Source organism: Silene latifolia, chromosome 11 (assembly GCF_048544455.1).
Source record: "Silene latifolia isolate original U9 population chromosome 11, ASM4854445v1, whole genome shotgun sequence".
Lineage (NCBI taxonomy): Eukaryota > Viridiplantae > Streptophyta > Magnoliopsida > Caryophyllales > Caryophyllaceae > Silene > Silene latifolia.
The window spans coordinates 158,209,568-158,233,930 of NC_133536.1; the positions used below are offsets into that span (position 1 = coordinate 158,209,568).

General features: G+C 35.3%; 1 protein-coding gene across 2 annotated transcripts; it reads left to right on the forward strand.

Annotated features, from left to right (window-relative positions):
- Positions 1–344: 344 nt before the first annotated feature.
- On the forward strand, positions 345–13,829 carry LOC141612008 (ubiquitin carboxyl-terminal hydrolase 26). Of its 2 annotated transcripts, XM_074430707.1 has the most exons (16): positions 345–538; positions 1,348–1,456; positions 1,561–2,157; positions 3,263–3,518; positions 4,515–4,737; positions 4,822–5,233; positions 6,248–6,356; positions 6,770–6,951; positions 7,679–7,963; positions 8,183–8,390; positions 8,749–8,820; positions 8,985–9,215; positions 9,612–9,875; positions 11,634–11,775; positions 12,458–12,614; positions 13,472–13,829. In XM_074430707.1, exons 2-15 carry the CDS (start codon positions 1,377–1,379, stop codon positions 12,538–12,540), a joined length of 3,144 nt encoding a protein of 1,047 aa, XP_074286808.1. In that variant the 5' UTR covers positions 345–538; positions 1,348–1,376; the 3' UTR covers positions 12,541–12,614; positions 13,472–13,829. The 2 variants fall into 2 exon arrangements, with proteins under 2 accessions (XP_074286808.1, XP_074286807.1); XM_074430706.1 differs by having other exon boundaries at positions 4,515–5,233.
- Positions 13,830–24,363: the final 10,534 nt, after the last annotated feature.

Here is a 24,363-nt window from a genome sequence, read left to right on the forward strand (position 1 = left end):
TTGATGCAATTGGTCTCCCTTGTGACGGGTTATCATTTGTGGCGGATATTTTGTGAGCAAAAATGGTAACAAAATGGGTTAGTGGAGAAAGGGGACCACATGAATAGTGTTACAGAGAGAGAAAAAGTGGGTACTTTGTGAGGTAAAATGGTATCCGTCACTCAAGAGTGACGGATATGTGCCGTCACAAACAAGAATTTGTGAGTTTGATGAGTCATAATAGAGGGTGACAAGGGATGAGACAAACTAAAAAGTTAAAAGTGTTAAAAAGACTCTTTGAAACAAGGAAGACGAAAAATAGAAAAAAGAAGAGAGAGAAAGGAGAGATTGAAGAAGCAAGAGAGTGGTGACAGAAGGAAACTTGGATATTTTCTCGACTCCATCATTCTCTCTCTTTCTGCTCTCATATACAAGCTCCATTCCTCTACCAATTCATCTCTCTTTTCTTCACATTAATTAATTAATTCCTCTTTACTCCTTTCTTCCCTAACTCTACCCTAATTTTTCTATTTCCTGCTTCCTCTTCTTTCCCGCCAAGGTATTCATCAACTTTTTTTAATGTTTTTTTGGTAAATGCTTGATTTTTATGTTCATTTTGCAGAACGCAGTTATATCCGCGCTTTTTTGTTGGCTAAATCTGTGCTTTTGCGGTCTTATTTTGTCGGAATGTTCCTTATTTTATACCTACATTGTGTATTCATTGAATTGGAATGTTGTAGGTGGAATTTCTGTGCTAATAATCATAGTCTCGGCGTTTAATTTGAGTTTATCTGTGTAATTGATTGATATTAGAACAGCTTAATCATATCAATCATGTTTCAATCGCTTTAATTAATTCTTTCTCCAACTTTTCGAGGCACAGTTTACGTCATTTGTTGCACATTTTGTTATAAGAAGATTCTATTGTGAAGCAAAAATAGAGTCCATGTTTCTGGAATATTAATATAGGTGATAGGAAGTAGAATAATGCACCTTTAAAGTTGACGAGGAAGTTTATTTGTACTATAAGCTGTCTACGGCATTTCTTGGCCGCTCATACAACTGTATGGGCTCATGTCATCTGTGTATAGTCGTCCATTTTGTTTTATTCGTCGGGTTCACTTTCAAGTTATTTGACTTTTATTAAATCAATATTGATGTCTTGTTAAAGGGTTGGGGCTGAAGTAGGGTTCTGAATGTCTGGTTAAGCAACTAAACCTCTACAATGTTAATGCTGAGTTTCTAATGTTCACTAGTCTTCTCAATTTTTTACTCCGTATATGTTAGTGGTCAATAACAATCTTAAGCATCTGCGTAAATACCTCCCTTGGTTGTACCCTTTTTTACTAAAAAAAATTTGGCTTGCAGGTTTCTTAATCATTTTTTTGCTGGTTACAATGAGCCGACCGTCAGTGCGCAATAAAAATAAACGGAAAAGACCGGAGGATGAAATTGATGAGAAAACTGAAATCTTGAGGTGTGTTGCTTCTCTTCTGAGAATAGTTTCGAATTTTTCATCTCCAATTCTATACCTACTACTATATGACTGGATTCTTATTTTGCCTGTTATATATTCATTAGGAGAATCCATTCAACGAACCAAATTACAGATGATGATCTAGGGCGGCTTTACAATATTAGAAAGACTATCTGCACAGGCTGCCGTATTAATACGAAGGATAACCCCAATTGTTTATGTGGTCTGATCCCACCACCAAATGGAAGTCGCAAAATTGGCTTGTGGCAAAAGATGTCGGACGTAATCAGTTCGCTTGGTCCTGATCCAGCTAATGATCTTAGGTGCGTTGATGGTGTTCCTGCGGGTTTGACAAATTTGGGGGCCACGTGTTACGCCAACAGCATTCTTCAATTCCTCTACATGAATAGGGCTTTTCGTGAGGGTATTTTTTCTGTTGAACCTGAGGTTTTAAAACAGCAGCCCGTATTGGATCAGTTGGCACGCCTTTTTGCACAGTTATATGACAGCAAAAGAGCTTTCATTGATTCTGCACCTTTTATTAAAACTCTGGAGCTGGATAATGATGTTCAGCAGGATAGCCATGAGTTCCTCACTTTGCTTCTGTCTTTGCTTGAACAATGCCTAAGGCACTCTGGAGTTCCTAGAGCTAAAACAATTGTTCAAGACCTATTTCGGGGTAACATGTCACATGTCACCAGGTAGCTGCATAAATTGATTTGTTTGATTGTGTTTCTTTCTAACAACGGACTAGCTCTTTTTGCCAGTTTCTTTCTATCTAACTACTCCCTCTATACATTTTTTTTCCTTCCCACTTCTTTTATGCGGTCTCCAAGGCGTCGGCATGGTTCAAATCTCGGCCGAGATGTATCGTATCGGTTTTTCATTTTACCGATACAAGATATCCCCCGCGAAATCACTGAGAATCACCGCGATTCATCCACGACGACTGATTATACTGCTACCGCGGCTATGACCGATACCGAGATGTTGAACCATGGGCGTCGCTTTGATCGCTATTTTTTGCATCTATATATTACTCTTGTTAAAAAATTTATTTTGTGAAGGAGCTTTGAGTAATGAATATAAATATTTTAGTGTTGTATGTCAACGTTTTTAGCTTTTAATTTTTTTTTGTATGGTCAAAGTTTGGTAGGTGTGACCCAAAATATGAAGTGTGAACCAAAAAAGTATGGAGGTATTATTAATTTTCGTGATGCTCAAAGGGCTTTGTTGAGTGCCTTCTGTTGGAGTTATCTCTTCATTCTCAGAAAGGCAAGTGGTTGTATGGACTAAAATCAAAGTGAAAACATATTTTATTGTGGTGGAGCCATAAGGATGAGTACATGTATTGCTCTTTGGGTCTTACGTGTTTTGGTTAGGTCATTAGGAAGAAGGTAATGAACTGTGAAGTGTGAAAACACATATAGCAAACTTCTTGCATGGGTTGTGAGTGATGAATATGCAGCGACTATTGGTTTGAAGATTTTAAATTATTACTTGCACAAAGGTTGGGAATCGCCGAATCGGGATAGTTATGAAATTAGAATGCACATGCATTCAATCATGCGTTTAAGCTGTCCTTCATCTCATCTTCCACTCACCTAAAAAGTAAAGCTAATGTCTGTTTCTTTCTCGTCTGGAGTTGACAGTTGTTTCCAGATGTTGTTCTTGGCAACTCTGAGGCATCAATTCAGATTAGGTTCAGTTTGCTTCTCAGGTTTTCTTTGTTGTTGATCATTGTTTGGCTTTCAAATTTGTATTTCTACCATGAGTTTCATATGCTGGTTGATATGTTGTGTGCAGTTGCTCCGAATGTGGGCAAACTTCTGAAGCTTCTTCTAATGTGGAGGATTTTTATGAACTGGAATTGAATGTGAAGGGTTTAAAAAGCTTGGATGAAAGTCTAAGTGATTACCTCTGCGAGGAAAAACTTGAAGGGGACAATCAATATTTCTGCGAGTCGTGTGGGAAAAGAGTTGATGCTACACGCAGTATTAAACTACGCACACTTCCTCCCATACTAAATTTCCAGCTTAAGCGTTGTGTCTTTCTTCAAAAGGTACTTCGGCAAATTTTTTCTATTCTCTATCTTCCACTATATTACTGCTTAAGCCATCAGTTAAATTTACCTGTAAAATTTTAAATCAAACAGAATTTGACCTGTATAATTTAACAAACTCTTCTCGTGTGGGATTATTGGTTTGATTAGTAAAACATATTCTGAGCTGATTAACACGTATTTGTATTTCGCTTATAAAGTTTGGCTGATGACAAGAAAAATAATTCTCCAGTGCTTTTGACCTCTTAACCTTGGGAAATTTTGAATCTTAACAAGGCAATACTTTTACTCCGTATTATTGTATATTTCTCATTTCTTAATCTCCTCATTTCTTCTGTTTATATTCATGATTTATCGTTTTCTGTGATACTTTCTGGTTCTATTAACTTTCCCTACTTGAAATCACTTGTTGAATTTCTACTATCACACAGTTTAATGGGTCAAATTACTGATCTTGAAGTTTAGGTGTCCGGTACTTTAAGCTTCCGGTTGCCACAATTGAGTGAGCTTGATATAAGAAAAAGCTGAATGATCACAGAACAGCTGATGCATATTCGGCGGTGGAGCAAAGGGTTGTTTTCCTCATTTGCTTTTTTGGTCATATGTAGCAAAGGGTAGTTTTTGTCATTTGCTTTATTGGTCATATGTAGCAATATTTGGAGCTAATTGAAAGGGGCTGACCTAAAATTACAGGATTAAAAATTAAAAATGTGGATATATTGGGGTTTAGGGTAGTCTCCAAAATCTGATGCTACTTATTTTTTCTCCCTTCTTTTGTTCTTTCCGTCTCTCTGTTTGATATGATGGCTTTTTATAGTTCTCTCTGTACTGGTTCTTCTCTGTGGCGTGCTGAGGATGGAAATTAGGATTTTGATATGAGGCTTATGCCTTTATCTCTGTTTGAAAAACATTTCTGCCAAAATTTCAGCAATTTTTTCTTGTGTAGGTTCCCTTTTCACTGATTTTATTAATAATCCTTTCTTCTTATATGTCTAGACAACAACCAAAAAGAAAATCACATCTGCATTTTCTTTTCCGCAAGAGCTGGACATGGGACAAAGGCTCTCAGATGCATCTGAATCAGATCTGATTTATGGTTTATCTGCTGTACTTGTCCACAAGGGTACTGCTGTTAATAGTGGCCATTATGTTGCCCATATAAAGGACGAAAGCAGCGGGCAGTGGTGGGAATTCGATGATGAACATGTTTCGAGTTTAGGTAGTCATCCTTTTGGAGGAAGGTCATCAAATCCCATCACAAAAACTGATGCATCTACTACTGAAGTAAATAATTCTATTGCAGATGACAATAACGCTAATGTTGGTCAGGTTCAGTCTTCGAGCGTAAATGGCTATGTGGAAACTTATACCTCAAGTGATGCATACATGCTGATGTACACTCTTAGATCAAGAAAGGGTAACCAGAGTGGATTGTTGGAATATAATGTTAAGAATAATGGTGGCTCATTCACTGCAGATAGTGATGTTTCTCTTCCATCTCATCTTGCTGAAGAAGTAAGAACACTGAATGCTTCATATGTTGATGCATGTGAAAACTACAACTCCAGAAAAGAAAGAGAGGTAAACACCATGACAGAGAGGAGAGAGGAAGTTCGTTCTGTTCTAGCTGAAGCACCTGTTCTCTCCCTTGAGGAACCCTATTTCTGGATATCTATGGATTGGCTTCGCCAATGGGCTGACAGTGTGACTGCATCGTAAGTGAGAATGATTTCTTAATATCTAAATTCTCCCTTTTTTTTCTTATGTCTTTTTCCTTTCATTTACATATATGGCTCATGGACTCGAGGTGCTTGTTAGATGAGGTCTGCATTTGTTACTGTCTTCCCCTTTTCTTTTGGTGCTGTTTTAAGTAACTACTGTAGTTTATGGTTTCTTCATTTGGGAACTTACTTTCGAAAAAGTTGACTTGACGTTCATGATTGGATTCGAGTGATTCCGTATAATCTAAGCATGAAACCTATCAAAACGTGAATCTATTTTGGGCTGAGCAATAGGTTTTTCATAAATTTTTTTCTGGGAAAGGAAGCATGGTCAGGATGTTGCTTTACTAGCGAACTGTGAGATGTCTTTAAGAGCTGATGGGTAGGTGATTTACCAATTTGATAGATGCCAAGCATGATATATAAACCTAGTTTTTCGATTGCTTACTATGGAAGTGACGACTTTGCAGTAGAAGAATGAGAAAGAATGTTGAAAGACGCTTGTGTAAGAATTAGCATTGGTGGAGAAATGTGGTGGATAGGTTTTTTTTTTTTGCTGACGTCGGGACTATGACAAATGATAAATGTCGTTCTACTGTTTTTTGTTTTCTATGATGTCCTTCCTCTCTCAAGACACCTTATACTTGCGAAGGCGTCAACATCTATATATCTCATACTCCATACTTCACCAAAATATATCTTACAGGGAGAGGAAAAATCGAAGGCCATTAGTACTTGCATGTCATAGTGATCCCTTTTTACAACGATAAATTATTTATTAGTGCTTTGCTTGATTAGGTTTGCTTCTCATTTATTATCTCCTGGAAATGAACTATTTCTAGGATGCGTTCTATCTGAGCCTCTGGTAGTGGATTGCAATGCATGACTGCATGAGTCCACTTGTTTATCTATTCTATTGTTATTTTTACTATTCTATTCTTATTTTGGAATATTTTAAGGAATATTAAAAAACAACAGTTACGTGACCAATTCTTTGATCTCATGTAGTCCCATCAACAACAACAGTATCCAATGCTCACATGGGAAGATACCAGTTTCAAAGATCCCTTTTATAAAGCGGATTTCAGCTCAAGCTTGGGCCTTGCTGAATTCCAAGGTACAATTTTGTGAAGTTATCACCATTTAGGATACACAAGGCATAAACCAAGTGCCTTCTTGTTACCTACTATTTATTAGAATCTGGGTTTGGGTTGTGGGGTCACCATATGCTGTTAAATTTTGTTTATGCGAACCTAAGGATATGGCCATATGGGTTTTTGGATTGTCACACTCACCAATCTAGTGGTCTGATTTAATGAATTAATGAACCATGAGCTCTAATTATTTCTGTTGCTGGTCATGAGTAGGACTCAGTTAGTTTCATTGACAGCAAAGTAATTGTTAGAATGTATTTTCCAACCTGAACATGATAGATTAAACTTTCAGTCTGTACTTGTTCCATTTAAAATCTGTTATCTAGCCTTGACTTTGATGCGTCTTTTGTTATCTTACGATTGCTACACATGGCAGTATGGTGGAGGTCCTTGTCTGGGCAAGGATGCCAACTGCATTGATTGTTTGTTTGATTCTGCACGTGCAACGATTACTGCTGACAGCTACAGAGATAGGCGGGCAGTCTTGAACGAGCTTGCTGAAGCTTCTCTCGCAGGGAAATGTTCGGATGATAAACTTTACTATGTGTCTAGAAATTGGTAATATCTTATTTTATTTTGTTTTTGCTGCTTATATTTTCGTTTCTGACAACTTCCTGTGTTTCCTCGAAAGAATTTCGAGAGAGATCAAAATCTATATTTTCATCTTTGTAGCCTCTAGCATTCCGCCTTCATGTATTGCTTTTTTATCCTCTTTAATGGTCTCGACTGTTCTTAAGCTTGCATCTACAGGTAAAATGAAATCTAGCCTCCATATGAGGTTTCCCCTGTCATATTCTGTTTCCACGTTTTCCATGTACACAAAGTTGTGATGTGCTTTAAAGTGAACTATGTTCATTGACTTACATCTCAGCTTAAAAACTAAGCTGGTTTGGCATTAAGGAAATGCCAGATTGGCTTATCCGAGTCCTGCTATTTAATTTTATGTTCCTTGTTTTCTAATACTACCTCCAATCCAATCCAATCCAATCCAAACTACCCACTTACTTTTGGGTGGTCTTCAAGGCGACACTTTGACCGCGTTTTTCTTCCTTTGTACTATATAATTTTTTTTTTGCAAAAAATATAATTTATGAAAGATATTTTCATAATACAACTAAATATGTAAATTTTATCGTTCAAAGTTTTATATTTTTCTGTGGATTAACGGTCAAACTTTTCAAAGTTTGACCTCCAAAAAGCAAGTGGGTAGTTTGGATTGGATTGGAGGGAGTATTAGTTTGTTGCTTTATATTTGTTGCACAAATAAGTGTATCTTATGTGATAGGTTACAGCAGTGGTTAAGGCGAAAGGCTAGTGATTATCCTTCGGAGGCTGATGCAGGGCCTACAGCTTTAATAAGGTGCCGTCATGGATTTCTCAAGCCCGAGGAAGCTCCTGGTGCTAAGCACGTACTGGTTCCTGCGAGTCTCTGGAATTTTCTGCATGAGAATTCCAACTTGATGAAGCCTGATGATGAGTTAGGATGTTCAACCTTTGCATCAGATGCAGAAATTTGTAGTGTGTGTTATTTAGAGCTTTCTGAGATGACTTCCTTGGAGGATTCGCAAAGGTAGTTTCATAACTTCTATTGATGTTTACCTTGTGTGTGGCTGTGTGCTAATGAACCATGATTTATAGCTTGAGGATATAACTTTTTGTTCTCCACTGCAACTATCTACTTGTATATGGCGACATCCCCTTAGTGTTCTCGAATCATTTATCTCTTATATACATTCTAAATTGTTAACTTTGTGGTTGGACTGTTACTGATTCATTCTTCATGATGTAGAGCAAACAAGATTAAACAACGCCAGAACCATGAGAAATTAGCTATTGGAAAAGGCGTTCCTCTCATTCCTAAGTGCAAGTACTACTTGTTGCCATCTTCCTGGCTTTCAAAATGGAGAAACTATATTAATGCAAGTGGCAAAAACACTTCTTCCACTATCGAGCCAGAGAAATTGGACGGTGTCATTCGGTCACTTGTTTGTGACAAGGTAAACTTAGCAGTTATTTCAATGTGTTTCAGAGATACTCGCCTGCCACATAACTTTGGTTGTTAGCTGTATGGCATAGAGAATCCATCTTATGTAACTATTAAAAGATACTGTTGCTGCTGTGTATGAGAAGAGAGTATACCTGAAAAAACTGTGAACCTGCTATTCTCTCAAGTCTCAACTAATAGAATTCACGATTTTGTAGCTGTTCGGAATCTTTAAACGCAATTGGCTGAGATGTTCTTTATCTATATCTTTCAAATAGGTGGTGCTGGTTAAAAGACAGCGAATTGATTTTAAAGTACATTATTATGTTTACTGATTAAGACTTTGACATTTCCGTCTGATCCTGGTTTAGCATTCCCGGCTTCTGGAAAGGCCTCTGGACTTGCTGTGGAAACATGGGGTAGTCTCGCAGAAGGTTTCAATGGTGAGTGTTAGCTGTGATAGATACAGTTATTGGTATAAGCAATGTACATGCGATTTGTATTTATTAAGGCAGCTTAGGGCAAATTTTTTTTTTCTGCACCTTTTTTTTTAAAATAATATATCTAGTGTAAGTTTCACCCATTTTTTATTTCTGTTTATTTGCAGTGTCAGATGAATGGCCTAATGATAATAACAGAAAATGACTGGAAAAACTTCTGCAAGGAATGGGGAGGAAGAGAAGAAACTGGTTTAAAGGCTGAGATTGAATTTAGGCACCTAGGAGATCGCAATGTAGTTGGATCCTGCCAAGATATGCCCATTACAGTAGAGAATATAAACACTGATGAAAATATTGAACTTGAGTCTCGCGAGCCTGTGATTAAGACAACTCCTGAGGTAATCTCAGTTGCTCTCCTAAATTTAAAATTCATTTATGTTATGAGATGACGCCACCCTAAAATTTTTATTTACTTGTTTTTTTTTTTGGAGGGGGAACTGATCCTTATCTGTTTATTTACCCTCTTTTCTGTCTATTGGGACCCATTTTGGGTCATCGAGAAACTCTCTGTATTAGCACAGACTGTACATCCAACTTCCGATTAAGCCGCCATTCGCGGGATCACTTGGAGTTGGGGCACCCGGGTAATGCCATTGTTAGGAGCTTCCTCGTACCTGCTGAATGAACTTTATTTTCTCTTTCTGCACATATGATGAGTTTATTTGAATGTTGTAAATTTTTAATCTGTGCCTAGTTTGTTTGTTCTAACTACAATTTACTGTATAATCCTAAAGGTATGTGAGGACTGCATTGGAGAAAGAGAAAGCTGCATGCTAATGCAGAAGCTTAATTATTGTAATGAGGACATTAGTGTTTGTTTTGTACGTGGGAAAGAGGCTCCTAAATCAATCATAGAAGCTTCTGAAAACAATGTTGAGGCTGATCGTCGAACCTCGAAGCGTTCTCGGAAGACATCCTTTGGGAATGTTAAAGTTTTTAATGTTTCAGGATCTACAACAGTATATCAGCTTAAAATGATGATTTGGGAGTCGTTTGGGGTAGGTTTCATATTTTTAAATTTCCTTTCTCATCTTAGTTGAATGTATCTTCAGCCTGCGTTTACTGTTTGGTTTTTCCTGTACGTGGATATATTGTTTTGTGCATTAAACTGTTTGTGCTTTTTATGTTTTCAAGTAGCAGTGTTGAGTGTCGACACAATTTTCATTACGCGGCATGTGGTTAAAACCTCGCTGACGCTGCATGTATCTGTCTGGCTGTTCCCACTTATTCCCCATAGGCAGGAGCCTTTAAGTCATTGGAGTAACATTGTTGATGATGACATTTTATGATAAAGTAGGAAATATTTTGTTTGCCTGTTTGTTATCAGTTTTATTGTTTGATATTAATAATCCTTTATTCCATTTAGATGAAGCCTCTTAGTACTTTCAGTTTAAGTTTCCTAAATGCCTATCATACTATCCTCGTAGTTGTGTGTTACCGACGTACTATATGAGCCCTGTAGTCCAATATTGTCCTTGCGCCTCTGTGCTTTATAAGGGCGTAAACACTTCCGGATTGATAAGGTCTAGAGAATTATGTAACGAAGAGATGGAATGCAGGCAACAAAAACCACCTGCAATTTTTTTTTTTTTTTATGGGGTATCTTTTTTTCCTAAGGTATGTTAGAAAACCTGTCTTGTGTTCTTTCTTTGAGTGGATTGGGGTTGCTGCCTGCTGGTTATGGTTTGGTAGAATACGCTGAATTTGGCAAAAGCTTATCAAGATACTTGTTTCAAACATCAATTTGTGTTTACAATGATAATGGTAGTCATACTAAGAACCTTCGAAGGCGCGAATCAGGAATTTAAAATTAGGCAATAATGTTTTTAGCCTTTAGAAGGGTAGGTGATGTGGTGGTCTTAGACAGGTTCCAAAGAAGTGTATGAACTTGGTGCGTTTCAACAGGATAGGATAGGGTTGCTTGTTTTCATGTGAAGAGGATAAAAAGAAAGGGCCTAGAAGAGAACTTTTTGAATGATATCTAAGAAGTGGTACAATTTGGAGAAACGAGCGTCATTGATTTCCTTTTGGGGAAGGTCGTTCATAGCACCAGGGCTTTTAAATTCCTGTCACTATTTAACAACACAATTTGACATTTTGTAACTCACTCTCTTGTGAGGATGTCTTTTCCTCATATCTTGAATCTTTATCAATGCATTAATTAAAAAAAAACCATAAAAAAATCAAGAGTGATAGCAATCTTAAACACTGGAAAGATAACAAAGTAGTAATTCAAATGAAATGAAAAAGGTTTGAAAAATAAATCAAATGAAATGAAAAAGGTTTGAAAAATAAATCAAATGCTCCTAACCTGAAGGATGAACAATTAGCTTTTTAGTATATGATATATATTCACAGTGAACAATAGTATTCTGCGATTCATTAGTACTTGTAAGATCAAATCAATATTCATCTCAGCTTTCGGATCTGCTTGTATAGTTAACCTTTGTCTTCTTTCATCACAGAAGGTGAAATGGCATATTGATGCTGCAGAACTTCCCATCTTATGTACGGTTACTTGTATGCAATGCTAATAATTTGGTGTATTATTTTTTTTTTGTATAGTGATGAAGTTTCATAACATCTCTATGGTTTATTTTCTGGCGAAGTAGGGTGTTATCGTAAAGTTCCAAATGTTACAAGCAATAAATCGCTTCTGTGAATATTTGTATTGTCTACATCACTACGTGTGTTTTTCATTCCCCTTGCTAGTTGATAAATCTGTTATACTTATGAAAATGGCTATTCGTCTGCAGGTTGTTAAAGAAAATCAAGTACTTCATAAAGGGTCTAAAGTAATTGAAGGGGACTCGGATACTCTGGCTGATGTCAATGTATTTTCTGGAGATTTGCTGTGGGTTACTGATTCAGAAATTCATGAATACCGCGACATAACAGGTAATAGTTTCATTTATGATATAGAATCACCTTTATGAACATTATAATCCATTTTATTTTTTATCTTCCTAATTCTTGTGGCACAACTCATAAAAACCGAAAAATACAATCTAAGGGCAAAAGCACTTGCGAGTAGAGCTGACAAAAAGGTTTTGGCTTCAGGTTTTGCCTAATGAAATCTGAATATTTCAGACGTGAATAAAATAAATAGAGACCAATTTTCAATCAATGTTATTTTACTTGGGCACGTAAGTTGAGGTCTTTTAATGGCTTGAACTGATCTACATTGTTTTTTTAGTTTGGAATATATGGAATACATTTGCAATACTTTAATTAAACTATAAGGCTGAATATTATTTATGTGGTAGTTCAGTGAGCATTCATGCAATTGTCTGCAAGGACATATTTTGCTTTACTCTCATACCCTGGTCTCCCTAACTCTAATGTCGTCTAGTAATAATATTTTGTCATAATAATAATTTGAATTATTTAAGTAGTAATAGTGTCCTTCACCTTTCTCTTTGATGATCACGACATTCATGAGATGAAACCGGGTCATATCAAAGAAGCAGATCCCTTACATGTTCATTTTCTCTCATTTCCTGAATTAGCGTAGCTTAGATATTTACCTTCCAGTCTTCGTAACCTGAAATACCTTTTCACTTATTCGTCTGTTTTGCAGATGAACTTTCCGGACAAAAGGTCGAAGTGCAGCGAGCTGAAGAAGGGTTTCGTGGGACACTTTTGACATTCAACTCCACATGACAAGCTGTTTAAAAACTGGCTGGTTTTCCATTTGTGTGTATCATCGGGAGAACATCCGGCTTTCACTTTTCAAGGTGATGAATTCACTCCTGAACTAAGTATTGTTTGCTTGCTTGCCAAAGCTGGAAAATTATGTGTTTTGTGGTTGTCCCTTTTATCTCTGGATTCGGACTAACAGCCATTTGGGGAAAAAAAAACTTGCTCCCTTCGTTCTTCCATTTTTGGTTAATCTGTAAATACCTTTCTTTTTTTTAGGGTCATATGCAAGTAGACCACTTGCAGAGTTGCAGGGACATTTTAGTGAACTACATAGCTACAAACTACACTCGTAAATCTGCACTAGCATTTGAGTTTTTTTTTTTTTTTTTTTTTGTCTTATATTGAGTATTTGTTAAATACTGTGTCAATTTGAAAATGATGCTATTTTGCTAGTTTGCTATAGAGAGTATGACGTAGGGGGTAGTGTCCATAGGGTAGAGACCTTGTTGTGAAGTTACACAAAAAGCATCAAGGGAAGCAAATCCTAAATCCGTGAGCTTATCGTCCTTTGGTTTTGGTGTGCGTTGTCTTAATTGGTAGGTTTCGGTACTTCAGTTGAGATTAAAAAGAGAGTTTAAATCAGCGAAGACATCAATACCTTTTTATCTGTCCTGTGATGTTAATATAAGGCAAGGGCCATAAGATGAATTTAAGATGAGTAATTTCCTTGTTAGAAATGTCGTTCTGTAAATTCTGGCAAAGATGTTTGACAAGTTTATGCCCTTGTGATTATGAGGGATCTGTGGTCATTGAGATCAGATATTGGAGGAACCTTGGTTTCATTAATCTGACTGGATATGAAATATACTATTCATGATTTTTTTTTTTTTTTTCACAAATGCATATTATTGTGCAAACTAACTGATTTTCACTTGTTTCTCTTGACTCTCAGATGAAATTTTTGCAGTATAAATGTGTTACAAGGCTGCCCAGTGCCCACTTATCAGCTACTCTGTATATTTTGGGATACCCATGCCGGCTGAGTTTCGGGGGATTTTCGCGTGATTAGGGTGCCTGGCGAATACCAGACTATATTAGGTGTAATTAGATAACAAGTAATTATTTTGATGTCCGAGAATCCCTTCAGATCATGTTTTGCAACAGCCAGTTGTGGTTTCATGTCTTCGTTTCTGGGTTCTTCATCTATTCTTTTGTCGTGAATGGAGTAGTATCATAGTTTGATATATAGTGTGAATAGACTTGAGCGCTCCATGAAACTGGACAATGAAGAGCCTGTTTTATTCTCTAAACTAGGTTCATTTACGCAATTTACCATTTGCGTTATTGGCAAGCCAAAAATTCTTAGGAAAATACTTGCGTCCTTTCGGAGGACGTCCTCCCTACACACAAAGGAGGAGCATCAAAATGAAAATTAAATATTATAAATTCCTCCTTTGAGTATAGGGAGGACTTCCTCCTCCCAGGACGCAAGAATTTCTCAAATTCTTATGCGACACCTCCACGAAAAAAGTACTCGTTTTGTCTCAGTCATTTGTTTGCCTTTTCTTATTCTTTGTGAGGTGTATTTCAATTAAATGTAAACAAATGATTGGAACCTAGGGACTAAGGAGTAATTGCTATTTTCTACACGCTATTTTGCTAAATCCTATACATAATTATTGTCTTTTCCGGCTTTGCCCCTCCTATTTCACGCCCAAAAAAATCAAACTCAATTTTATAACCCAGCCTTGATCACCTCCTCCCCCACCCCAGCCCACCGTAGTCAGGCAGAAACGACCATCGACGGCTACCGGCGCATGGACGGGACTTGACATAGCATACATTTAAACAAAGCAATGTAATGGAGTTGTATTGACAACAAAAATCCCCAAATTACACCTTCAAAAAAACCCTAACAATGGCAAACATCGATGTTTTACGCTCCGGCAAGAAGAAGTCTAAAATCCTAGCAAATTGATATCGGTAATGATTAATGACCGCAATCAAACCATCACCCTTGAAATTCGTCACTTCAATCGTCGATTTCCGAATCGAATCGTCGTAAATCTATCAACACCGACACTTCCGATTGACCAATTATTCTGAATAATTACAACGCTCTCAACGTCCGCACCAGTCACTACACTCCCTTACCACGGTTGACTGGTGCGTGGGACGGGATAGGGATTGGTCGGGGTTGGGGGTTAGTTCTTTTTTTATTGTGGATTTGTAGGTATGAAATGAGAAGGGTAAAGTCGGAAAATGTTGGAAAATTTGTGTAAGATTAAGTAAAATTTGTGTTGGAAGTAGCACGTCCCTAAATATAGTGGATATTATGTGTTGGGTATAGCTGTTCATGGGTCATCCCGCCCATTAGGCCCGCCTGTCCAGCCAGTTTATTATGTGGGCTTGGACAATTATTTTTTACCCGAAAAATTAAGAGGGGCGGGCCCCGTCCGCCAAGCCTAAATGCTAAATGGGCGGGTGGAGAACAAGAAAATCCTGGTACCCATTGGCCCATTTACTATTTAAATCCTTTACTTTTACTCTTAAAAAAAAAGACATTTTCAAAGAAAATTGTATCAATTTTATATGGATGTGGAACACTAAAATAATACGTAAACTATAAAGGTTAAAATATAACGAAAATATTTATATATTCGATACCCTTATATATTTTAATTAATAAAACATCTAGATTGAAGTTTCGTGTTACGGCCCACTAGCCTATGGACCGCCCGACTTTTGACTAAAGGGCGGGTAAGGGCAAGGATAATTGGCCCACAATTAGGCCCGGCCCGCCCACTAAGGTCTTAAAGGGCAACTTTTTCCTTAACAGCCCGGCCCAAGCCCGCATTTGAACATCTCTAGTGTTGGGTTACACATTGGATTAAATATGGCTCATAAAGGAAGCAGATGGTTGGTGGGCGTCATTTATTGAAAACGATGTTCTTGCTTTTAGTTGAACTAGTTGGTTTACGACGCGCTTCGCGCACCGTATCCCAAGATATTTCTATCATTGTAGTTTTATTTCTTGAGTGTAGAAAACTCATGAAAGTCACTATAAGAAAACACGCAATTGAAATCATTTTTATCGTGAGACAATGTATGAAAGGTTGGATCCACATTTATCAAGGATGTAACAAATCCATACATACCCGAGTTTATTTTTTGTTTTTTTGTATTGATGTAGTTGGGATAAAAACGAAAAAATTCCTAAGATTTTATCATGGTTTAAAAAAGCTTCAAATGTGATATTTGATCATATCAATAAGTGAACTCACATGTCCTATACCCGATGTTCGTTTCTTTGAATGATGTAGTCGATCCAAGATTAGAGATTAAGTTGAATTACATCAGAAATTGTAGTACATATGTTATAGCTACCGTGCAAAATAAAACTAATTGAACGCCCAACTAAAAGATGTGAAATTTGTTAATTGCAATCCCTGCATCTTTTGCTTCTAATCAGTTGTGTTTGTGCCCCAAATCTTCAATGATTTCTCTTATTTTTGCCTAATCTTCAACAAATCTGCGTTTATATTATGTTATTCTATAATGGGTTCTCTTGTTTGAGTCCCAAGTCTATAAAGGGCTATATGGTTTATCATAAGATTGGCTTGACATTATTTTGAAAATTGCTTTTAGGAGTGACAATTTAAGAAATGACGTACAAGTCATTTTGCAAGTAGTATTGAGTGAAGCAAATTGATCTCACGATAATTCACATTTTCGTTGGTATTTTTTTATTCGACTTTTAGCACGGTTGATCTATAGAATCTATCCTTAAACTTTTACTTACTCTCAGTTCTAAGGTTTTCCGGTCTTCGTTTATGAGTTGATTTGGAGAAACCGAGTCAGTTGCATCGTGTGTGATGCGCATGATCCCCCAAGATATTTTAATCGTTTATGTTTCATATGCATGACGGCGAATCTTTATTGCAGAGAAACATTCGTAAATATTTTGTATCTAACTTTATTGTAAAGTTCGTAACACAGAGAATAGCATATGTAACATTCACGTATTTTTTTTATTGTCCTTAAACATCGTTTTTGAATAAATTGTGGTTTTGAACACCAGGTACAATAGTGTTTGAGTTAATTTTGATTTGATCATCCTACACCATGGGGTTTTGATGAAAACCAAGGTAACAATTTACATAGGTGACATTTATTCTTGTGTTTGAAACATAATAGAGTGTCGTAAATTTGCATTTATATCGTGTTTTGATTAAAACTAAGCTACTATTCTAAGGTGTGGCGGAGGCTACGTAGGACTCTTTTTACTCCGCTGGAACTTTTACAAACGTAATGGCCATCTTGAATGTGGCTAGGGACGTTCACCATTATACATGTCATCCTGTTGTTTTTTTCCTCGGTTAGTTTATTTGGTCAGTTTAGTTCGGATTCCTAAGATAAATCCAGGTTTCACTACTGTGTTTATTGATTAAATTGAATTGATAGTTCTTTACTGTGTGAAGGAATTGAATTTTGTTCCTAGAAAAGGTTTGTACTCTGATGTATCTTGGCTTTTCGAACCATTTCGCCTGAATTTAAAAGAGATTTTGAAACAAAAGAAAACTGGCATATAAATATGAATATATACAAGATATTATATTTACATTTATCTAACCAACTCAAAACATTGCTACCAAACTAAAAACTTTAGAATTTTAGCAACTTTAATTCACTTATTTTTAGGAGGTAAGACCATGGTAACGATGTGCCAAGAAGAATTGCAACTTTAATTCACTTAATTTATTTTTGCTTTATTGTTTGATCTTGGTTTAGGGTGATGCTCTTTCATGTACATGATTTACTCAATCATGTACACAATTGACCATTTTACCCTTTTAACTTCAAAATCTCTTTTACAATTTTGTTCACGTCATTTATTAAATTCCCCCCAACTATCAATTGTCACCACCGAATAAACCACTACCTCACTTCCTCCTTCCATGGCCCACCTCCGGCCAGACCAGCCAGACGGAGCAACTCCCATACCCGCCCCTTTCAGATTCGCCTACCACCGGACCACCCCCGACCTCAGATCCAACCCGATCGACCGCCTAACCAATCACTACAGACCCGCCACTGACCCCACCAACCACACGAGCAACGACGATCATCCTTCGACTCCTTGTAAGCCCGACAACCACCCGGCCCACAAAGACTCCTCCCCGCTTTTTCCTACAACCCCAGCCACCCTTTCCCATAACCCTAATTTATTAACTCTAAATTAGTTACTTTTCATTAATTTGACATAATTGATGCATAATTACTTAATTAGTTGAATTAGAATCATATCTTAATTAATTTGAGAGCTAAGGAATGTAATTTCGTTTGTATTTGATTAAAGTCTGAGAGGAGGCGATAAAGGGAGAATTTTTGGTTGTTTCTTAGATAAGAGCAAGGTATGGAAAAAAAATGGAAAAATGTACACGAAAGAGTAAAATACGTACTTGAATGAGCAATTACGTTTCTTTATCTCTGTGTTATGTTCTTGTCCTTATAGTCGTAGATAACGATTGCTTTAAGAATATTTTCTGAGCTTTGGAGGCATACTTTTGCTTTGAATTTATACATTTGATTTGAAAGACATTATAATGGACACCATTATATGTATAGTATTGTGCTGATTTCTAATTTTTTATCCTTTTTTTAAACTTCAGCAGTCACCTTAAATCTCCATGGTCTTGGAGGAGAAGGAAGCACATACTCACACCTTGCACTGCGCGGTCCCCTAAGACATTTTAATCGTTGACGTTTCATATGCATGGTAGCGTATCTTGATTTGGTTCGGTTGTCTTGTACATGTTGAGTGGCGTTCACAATAAAACTCTTTTTGCATTGTTTTGATGCTTGAATCAGTTGCAAACAAAATTACAACCATTCGTAAATAATACGTATTTAACTTTGCCAAGGGCACAAATATTCAAATATAACGCCTTTTGCTTAGATGGTTAATTATTAATAAAGAACACAATTACATGGAATACATAAGATATCAGTATTATGGCGTAACTTGTGAAATTACGTAAACACTCGTACCAGACCAACTACACATATTTTGAAACACGGTTTTTTGAGAAATTTCTAAACATATTCACTCAAAATGTAGGTTTATCAATACACCACCCAAATAAACCTGTTTTAGATAAACCTTAAGACATTCGTAAATTCTTGTTTATAACGGTTGTAAAACACGACAATAGTGAAACGGACTCGGATATTAGTATTTTTATCCAATTAGCAACTAAATCGGGTTGGGTTTTATTAGTCATGTGCTTAAAAAAAACAGTTTCCACAAAATTAGCTACCAAATAATACGCTTACCTTAATTAAAATATTTTCCATTTCTTTCCCACGTTAAAAAAATACACAACCTTTCACCATTGTTACTCATATCAATTCGTTCATCTCCTACTTCTACAGACTACAATCAATCATTTTCATCAATTTTTTTTCTATGAATAAGATGATCAATAATCCCATTTGTGTGGAAGACGATGGTGATACAATACTTACAACCTATAATGACGATTTGGTAAGGCCATATTTAGATGAAGATGATAAATGATATCGAAGACGATGTTGGTTCCATTATTTTGAACGATGAATCAATTCATTCTCTTAGAAAAGGTTATGAACGTTTTCTTTAACCCTAATATCGTCAAATATAGTTTGTATCCACCATCCTACACATTGTAACCCTTATTGGTTACTATATTACTACATAGACACTATTCTTAACAGTATTCAATAGCTGCTGATTATTTGTTTATTTATTAGAATTTGATATTACTGACTCTCTCGTCGGATTGAAGGCTATAAAGTGAGAATACTTACTCACTGTGTACAAAAGACATGCTCGAGCAACGAAATTTGGTATTATAAAAGGCACTCGTCCTCTTGAAAAGGATATCGAGTATGAGAGATATTTTGTTTGTTCGTGTCAGGGAGTGCATGCTAATGAACGATCATTGAATTCTGATGTGCCGCCATTGAAGTCGTGTACTCAAACGAAGATGGTTGTGATAGTGCAGATTTTTCGTTGAACTTTATTTTTTAAGGCTACTTCTCATTATGGTCACAAAATAAATATACATACTTTTTAACAGCGCATCTTATATGGTCACAAAATTAATTTTCCGAGTTACATGTTACAAATACTTGGTCACAAGATTAATTTTGTAGTAAACTTGTTACTAGCTACAAATTGTAGATATACTGCCAGAAAATTATTTGACTAAGAAATTTCAGTAGACGTATTATTGTTTTGAAAGCAAAAGTTGTTCACTATCTAATGTAATAAGGTAGATGTTTGTTAAATTTGTGACCAAATAAACATGATATCCTTTATTTTGTGGACATATATATTACCTTAGGTAGAACTTTGATAATGTTGTGACCTTATATAGTAAACTTGTTACTAACTACAAATCATAGATGTATGGCAACAAAATTATTTGACTTAGAAAATCCAGAAGGCGTGATATTGTCTTAAAAGAAAAAGTTGTTCACTTAATTCACAACCCGAACTAGAAAATGACCAAAAGAAGATGCGTTCAATACTTGGTCGTTCACAAATTAAGAGCAAAATTGTGAACGACATATCAACTACAACTAAAAAGCAATAACGGTTTTTGATCAACTACCAAATCCAAATACTAATAAATGTCTACTTCTTATCCTTTCCTCCGCCTTTCTCTTAAACGACCCCTTTGACTCCTTTCTTTGTTGCCAATCTTGTGCACCTTCTAGTATATACGCTCTTGTTGGCCGCTCGTGGTGGTTTAGGGCAAAGGACACTCTTCCGTTGTGAACGCTCTGGGCAGTTGTTATAATTAGTACCAAGTGAATCGATCCCAAGGTCAAACGAGGGAGCCTCAATCAACTTCATTTCCACCGTCCCATCAAACCTTTGAGCAAGAGCAAGATAACTAGCCAAGAAGTTTGGGTCCTTCAATGCTTGTGTGGACTCTCCTTCAACTCCATCAAAACCTTCTTCTATCCTCTTCAACAATCGGGGTGACATCTTTCGTTTGCTTTTCCATTTCTTTAGTCCTAATCTCATGTAACCTCAACCCAAAATTCAAATCATGCTTTGTCATCATCGAATTTGCCAGACGTGGCTACAAAATAAAAACATCATAGTAAAAAAAATTGAGTACACACTAAAACAATGATATAATATTTAAACAACAAATAAATGGCCACTAAGTTCATCAAACTGGTTACAAACAACAAAAATATAACAACTCATTAACAAATGGTCTTAATCTATATATAGCATAAATTTGGTCACATTCTCATCTTATTACTAAGTTACAAAAAGAGTAATACTTAACTTCTACAAATTAGATGGTAGTAGCTACAAAATGAAATTAATTTGGTGACACTCTCATTTATTGAACTGTTACTTATATAAAACTTGAGCATATATGGTCACAATATTATCAATCTTTAACAACAAATAAGTGGCCACTAAGTTCATAAAACTGGTCACAAACAATAAAAAATATAACAACTCATTAACAAATAGTCCTAATCTACATATAGCATAAATTTGGTCACATTTTCATTTTACCAAGTTACAAAAAGAGTAATATTTTACTTCTACTAATTAAATGGTAGTAGTTACAAAATGAACTTAATTTGGTCACATTTTCATTTATTGAACTGCTACTTATACATAAAAAATGACTATATATGCAGTTCCAAGACTATACAACTGGATGTACAATGAGCATTGTACATCCAAGGTTATTTTAGTCTTTTTTCAAATATTTTTTGCAAAAAAAAAGGGTAACGTAATTCAATTTTCAATCTAATCCTCATTCTCTCTCTGACTGTTTCCATATTTTTCTAACTTCTCTTCATCTTCCTCCATCATCTAGTTAATGAATCATTTTCTCCCTTAAATTATTATAATTAATTGATTATGCGGAACTGAGCATCATCTTGAAAGAATTTTTTTATCCAAATTTTATAATGCATGAAAATAGTTGAAGCTCGTATTATTTTTACATTATTAGCTCGTATTCTTATCTGAATATCCCGTATTCTTAGGTGCTCGTATTTTAAAGCTCATGATCATTTTAAGCTCGTATTCTTTTTACATTACTCGTATTCTTATCTTAATAGCTCGTATTCTTATGTGCTCGTATTTTTAAGCTTGTGATCCTTTTAAGCTCGTGTTCTTTTTACTTTAGAACGTATTCTTATCTTAATAGTTCTTATGCTTATGTGCTCTTTTTTTAAGTTCGTGATCCTTTTAAACTCGTATTCTTTTTACATTAACTCATATTCTTATCTTAATAGCTCGTATTTTGAGTTGCTCGTATTTTTTAGTTCGTATTCTTTTAATAATAGTTCGTATGATTGTTGTAGAAATTTACCTCAAAGTATTGTTAGATGCATTTTTCCTTCCTGATGATGATATAAATTGCTTCTCGTTCTCGAAATATTGTTAGATGCGTTTTCCCTCCTTGATGATAATGTAAATTGTTTCTCTTTCACCATTTTAGAATCAAAAATATGGAGAAGAGAGATTTGTCGACTGTCGTTTAAGAGAAATTTAGAGAAGGGAAGGAAGAGGGTTTGTCGACTGAAGAGAAATCGGAATTAGGGAAAAAGGAGATGCGTAAAATTTATTTTTATTTTTATTGGGCTTATATATATATATATATATATATATATATATATATATATATATATATATATATATATATATATATATATATATATATATATATATATATATAAGGGTTCTTATAAGGCCTTGATACCATATAAGGCCCTAAGTCCTTATAAGAACCCTTGGATGGAAGGGATGGAGGGATGAGATTGTATCTAAATGAAAGGCTACAATTTCATCTCAGCTAATTATCTTCCTTAATCACTCAAACTCCCTTAAACACTCAGCCTATCCTAACCTCCTCTCATTATCCCACCCACCTATTCTCTCTCTATATCTCATTTCTCTCTAAAATTACCAACCAAAAAAAAAACAAAAAAAAAAAAACCCTCTCCTCTCATTATCCCACCACAAAATCACCCACCTTCAACAACCACTCCCTCATCACCGCACAAACGTCACCGCCACCATTGCCACGCACCACCACCACTCCCTCATCACCGCACAACCCACTGCCACGCACCACCACCACTCCCTCATCATCGCACCTACCCTCCTTACCACCACCACGCCCGCCGCACCTCACTCACGACCTCACCGCCGCACCACACACCACGACCTCACACCGTCTGCCTCCTCTTCTCTCACCACCAACAACAACGCAGCCGACAACAACCTCAACACCGTCTGCCTCCTTCACGGTGCCACCGCTAAAACCACTGCCGCTCCTCCTCTCTTCCTTTTTTTTTTTCTTTTCGTTCTTCCTTTTATCAGATCCGTTTTTCTTATTTTTTTGTTTTTTGTTTTTTTTTGTCTAGATCTACTTTATATTTGGTATGGTTTGCTTGGTTTTTTTTGCTTATTTTTTCTGATTGGTTTTGTTTTTGTTTTTTTGTTGTTTTTGTTTTTTGTTTATGTTTATGTTTTTTGTTTATGTTTTTTTGTTTTTTCAGATTAACATTTATTTGTTAGGTTTTGTTGCTTTATTTTGTTGTGTGTTGTTGGTTTATTTAGATTTGTTTTAATTTTTTCATATCTATTGGTTTTAGAATTGTTGATTTTAATTTTCAAGATTTATTTGGTGTTTATAAAAAGTTACTAGTTACGACTAAAGTTATACCTTTAAAACATTAAAGTTACACTATTTACGACTGAAGTTATACTTTTTACGACTAAAGTTATACACAACACAAATTAAAGTTGTACTATTTACGACTAAAGTTATACCATTAAAGTTACAATATTTTGATTTTTTTTTATTATTTTTTTTTTCAGATCTACTTTTTTCAATCCACTATATTTTTTTTATTAGATTATTTATTATTGTATTGTATTTTCTAATTTTTTATCTTTGTTGTTTTTAATTTCTAATTTATTATTTTTCAAGTTTTATATTTTGGGTTGAAGTTATACAATAATCAAAATAAAGTTTTACTATTAACTACTAAAGTTATAGATTGTATAAATTGAAGTTACACAAATTTTGAACTAAAGTTATACATCTTGTCTATTAAAGTTATACACTTCGTGCATTAAAGTCATACACACGATATATAAATTTTTTTGTTATTTCAGATTTCGTACAACTTCAGTGGTCATTGTGTACAACTTCAATGCCCTTATGTGCAACTTTAGTGATCATTTATTTCAGATTTTGTATATATTGTTTTTGGTTTTTGTTTTTTTGTTTTTTCTATTTTTTTTTGTTTTTTAGTTAAGAGTTGTTTTTTAAGGGTTTATTTTTGACTTGTTTTTGTTTTTGTTTTTTGTTTTATATAAAAGTTCACTATTTGAGACTAAAGTTATACAATTTTGAACTAAAGTTATACAAATTTGGACTAAAGTTATACAAAAAATGACTGAAGTTGTACTCTTATGGAATAAAGTTATACAATTTTGGGCTAAAATTACACAAATTTGGACTGAAGTTATACAAATAAGGACTAAAGTTATACAAATAAGAACTAAAGTTATACAATTTTGGATTAAAGTTTTACAATTTTGGACTAAAATTACACAAATTTGGACTGAAGTTATACAAATAAGGACTAAAGTTATACAAATAAGGACTAAAGTTATACAATTTTGGATTAAAGTTTTACAAATTTTGACTACAATTATACAAAAAATGATTGAAGTTATACTCTTATGTAATAAAGTTATACAATTTTGGACTAAAATTACACAAATTTGGACTAAAGTTA

Bases quoted from the DNA above. Each gene is read 5' to 3' on its own strand.
- LOC141612008 (XM_074430706.1), top strand. From the start codon at position 1,377: ATGAGCCGACCGTCAGTGCGCAATAAAAATAAACGGAAAAGACCGGAG. The intron at 2,158-3,262 runs GTAGCTGCATAA...TGTTGTGTGCAG, and splicing joins AACATGTCACATGTCACCAG to TTGCTCCGAATGTGGGCAAA. The intron at 8,821-8,984 runs GTGAGTGTTAGC...GTTTATTTGCAG, and splicing joins TCTCGCAGAAGGTTTCAATG to TGTCAGATGAATGGCCTAAT.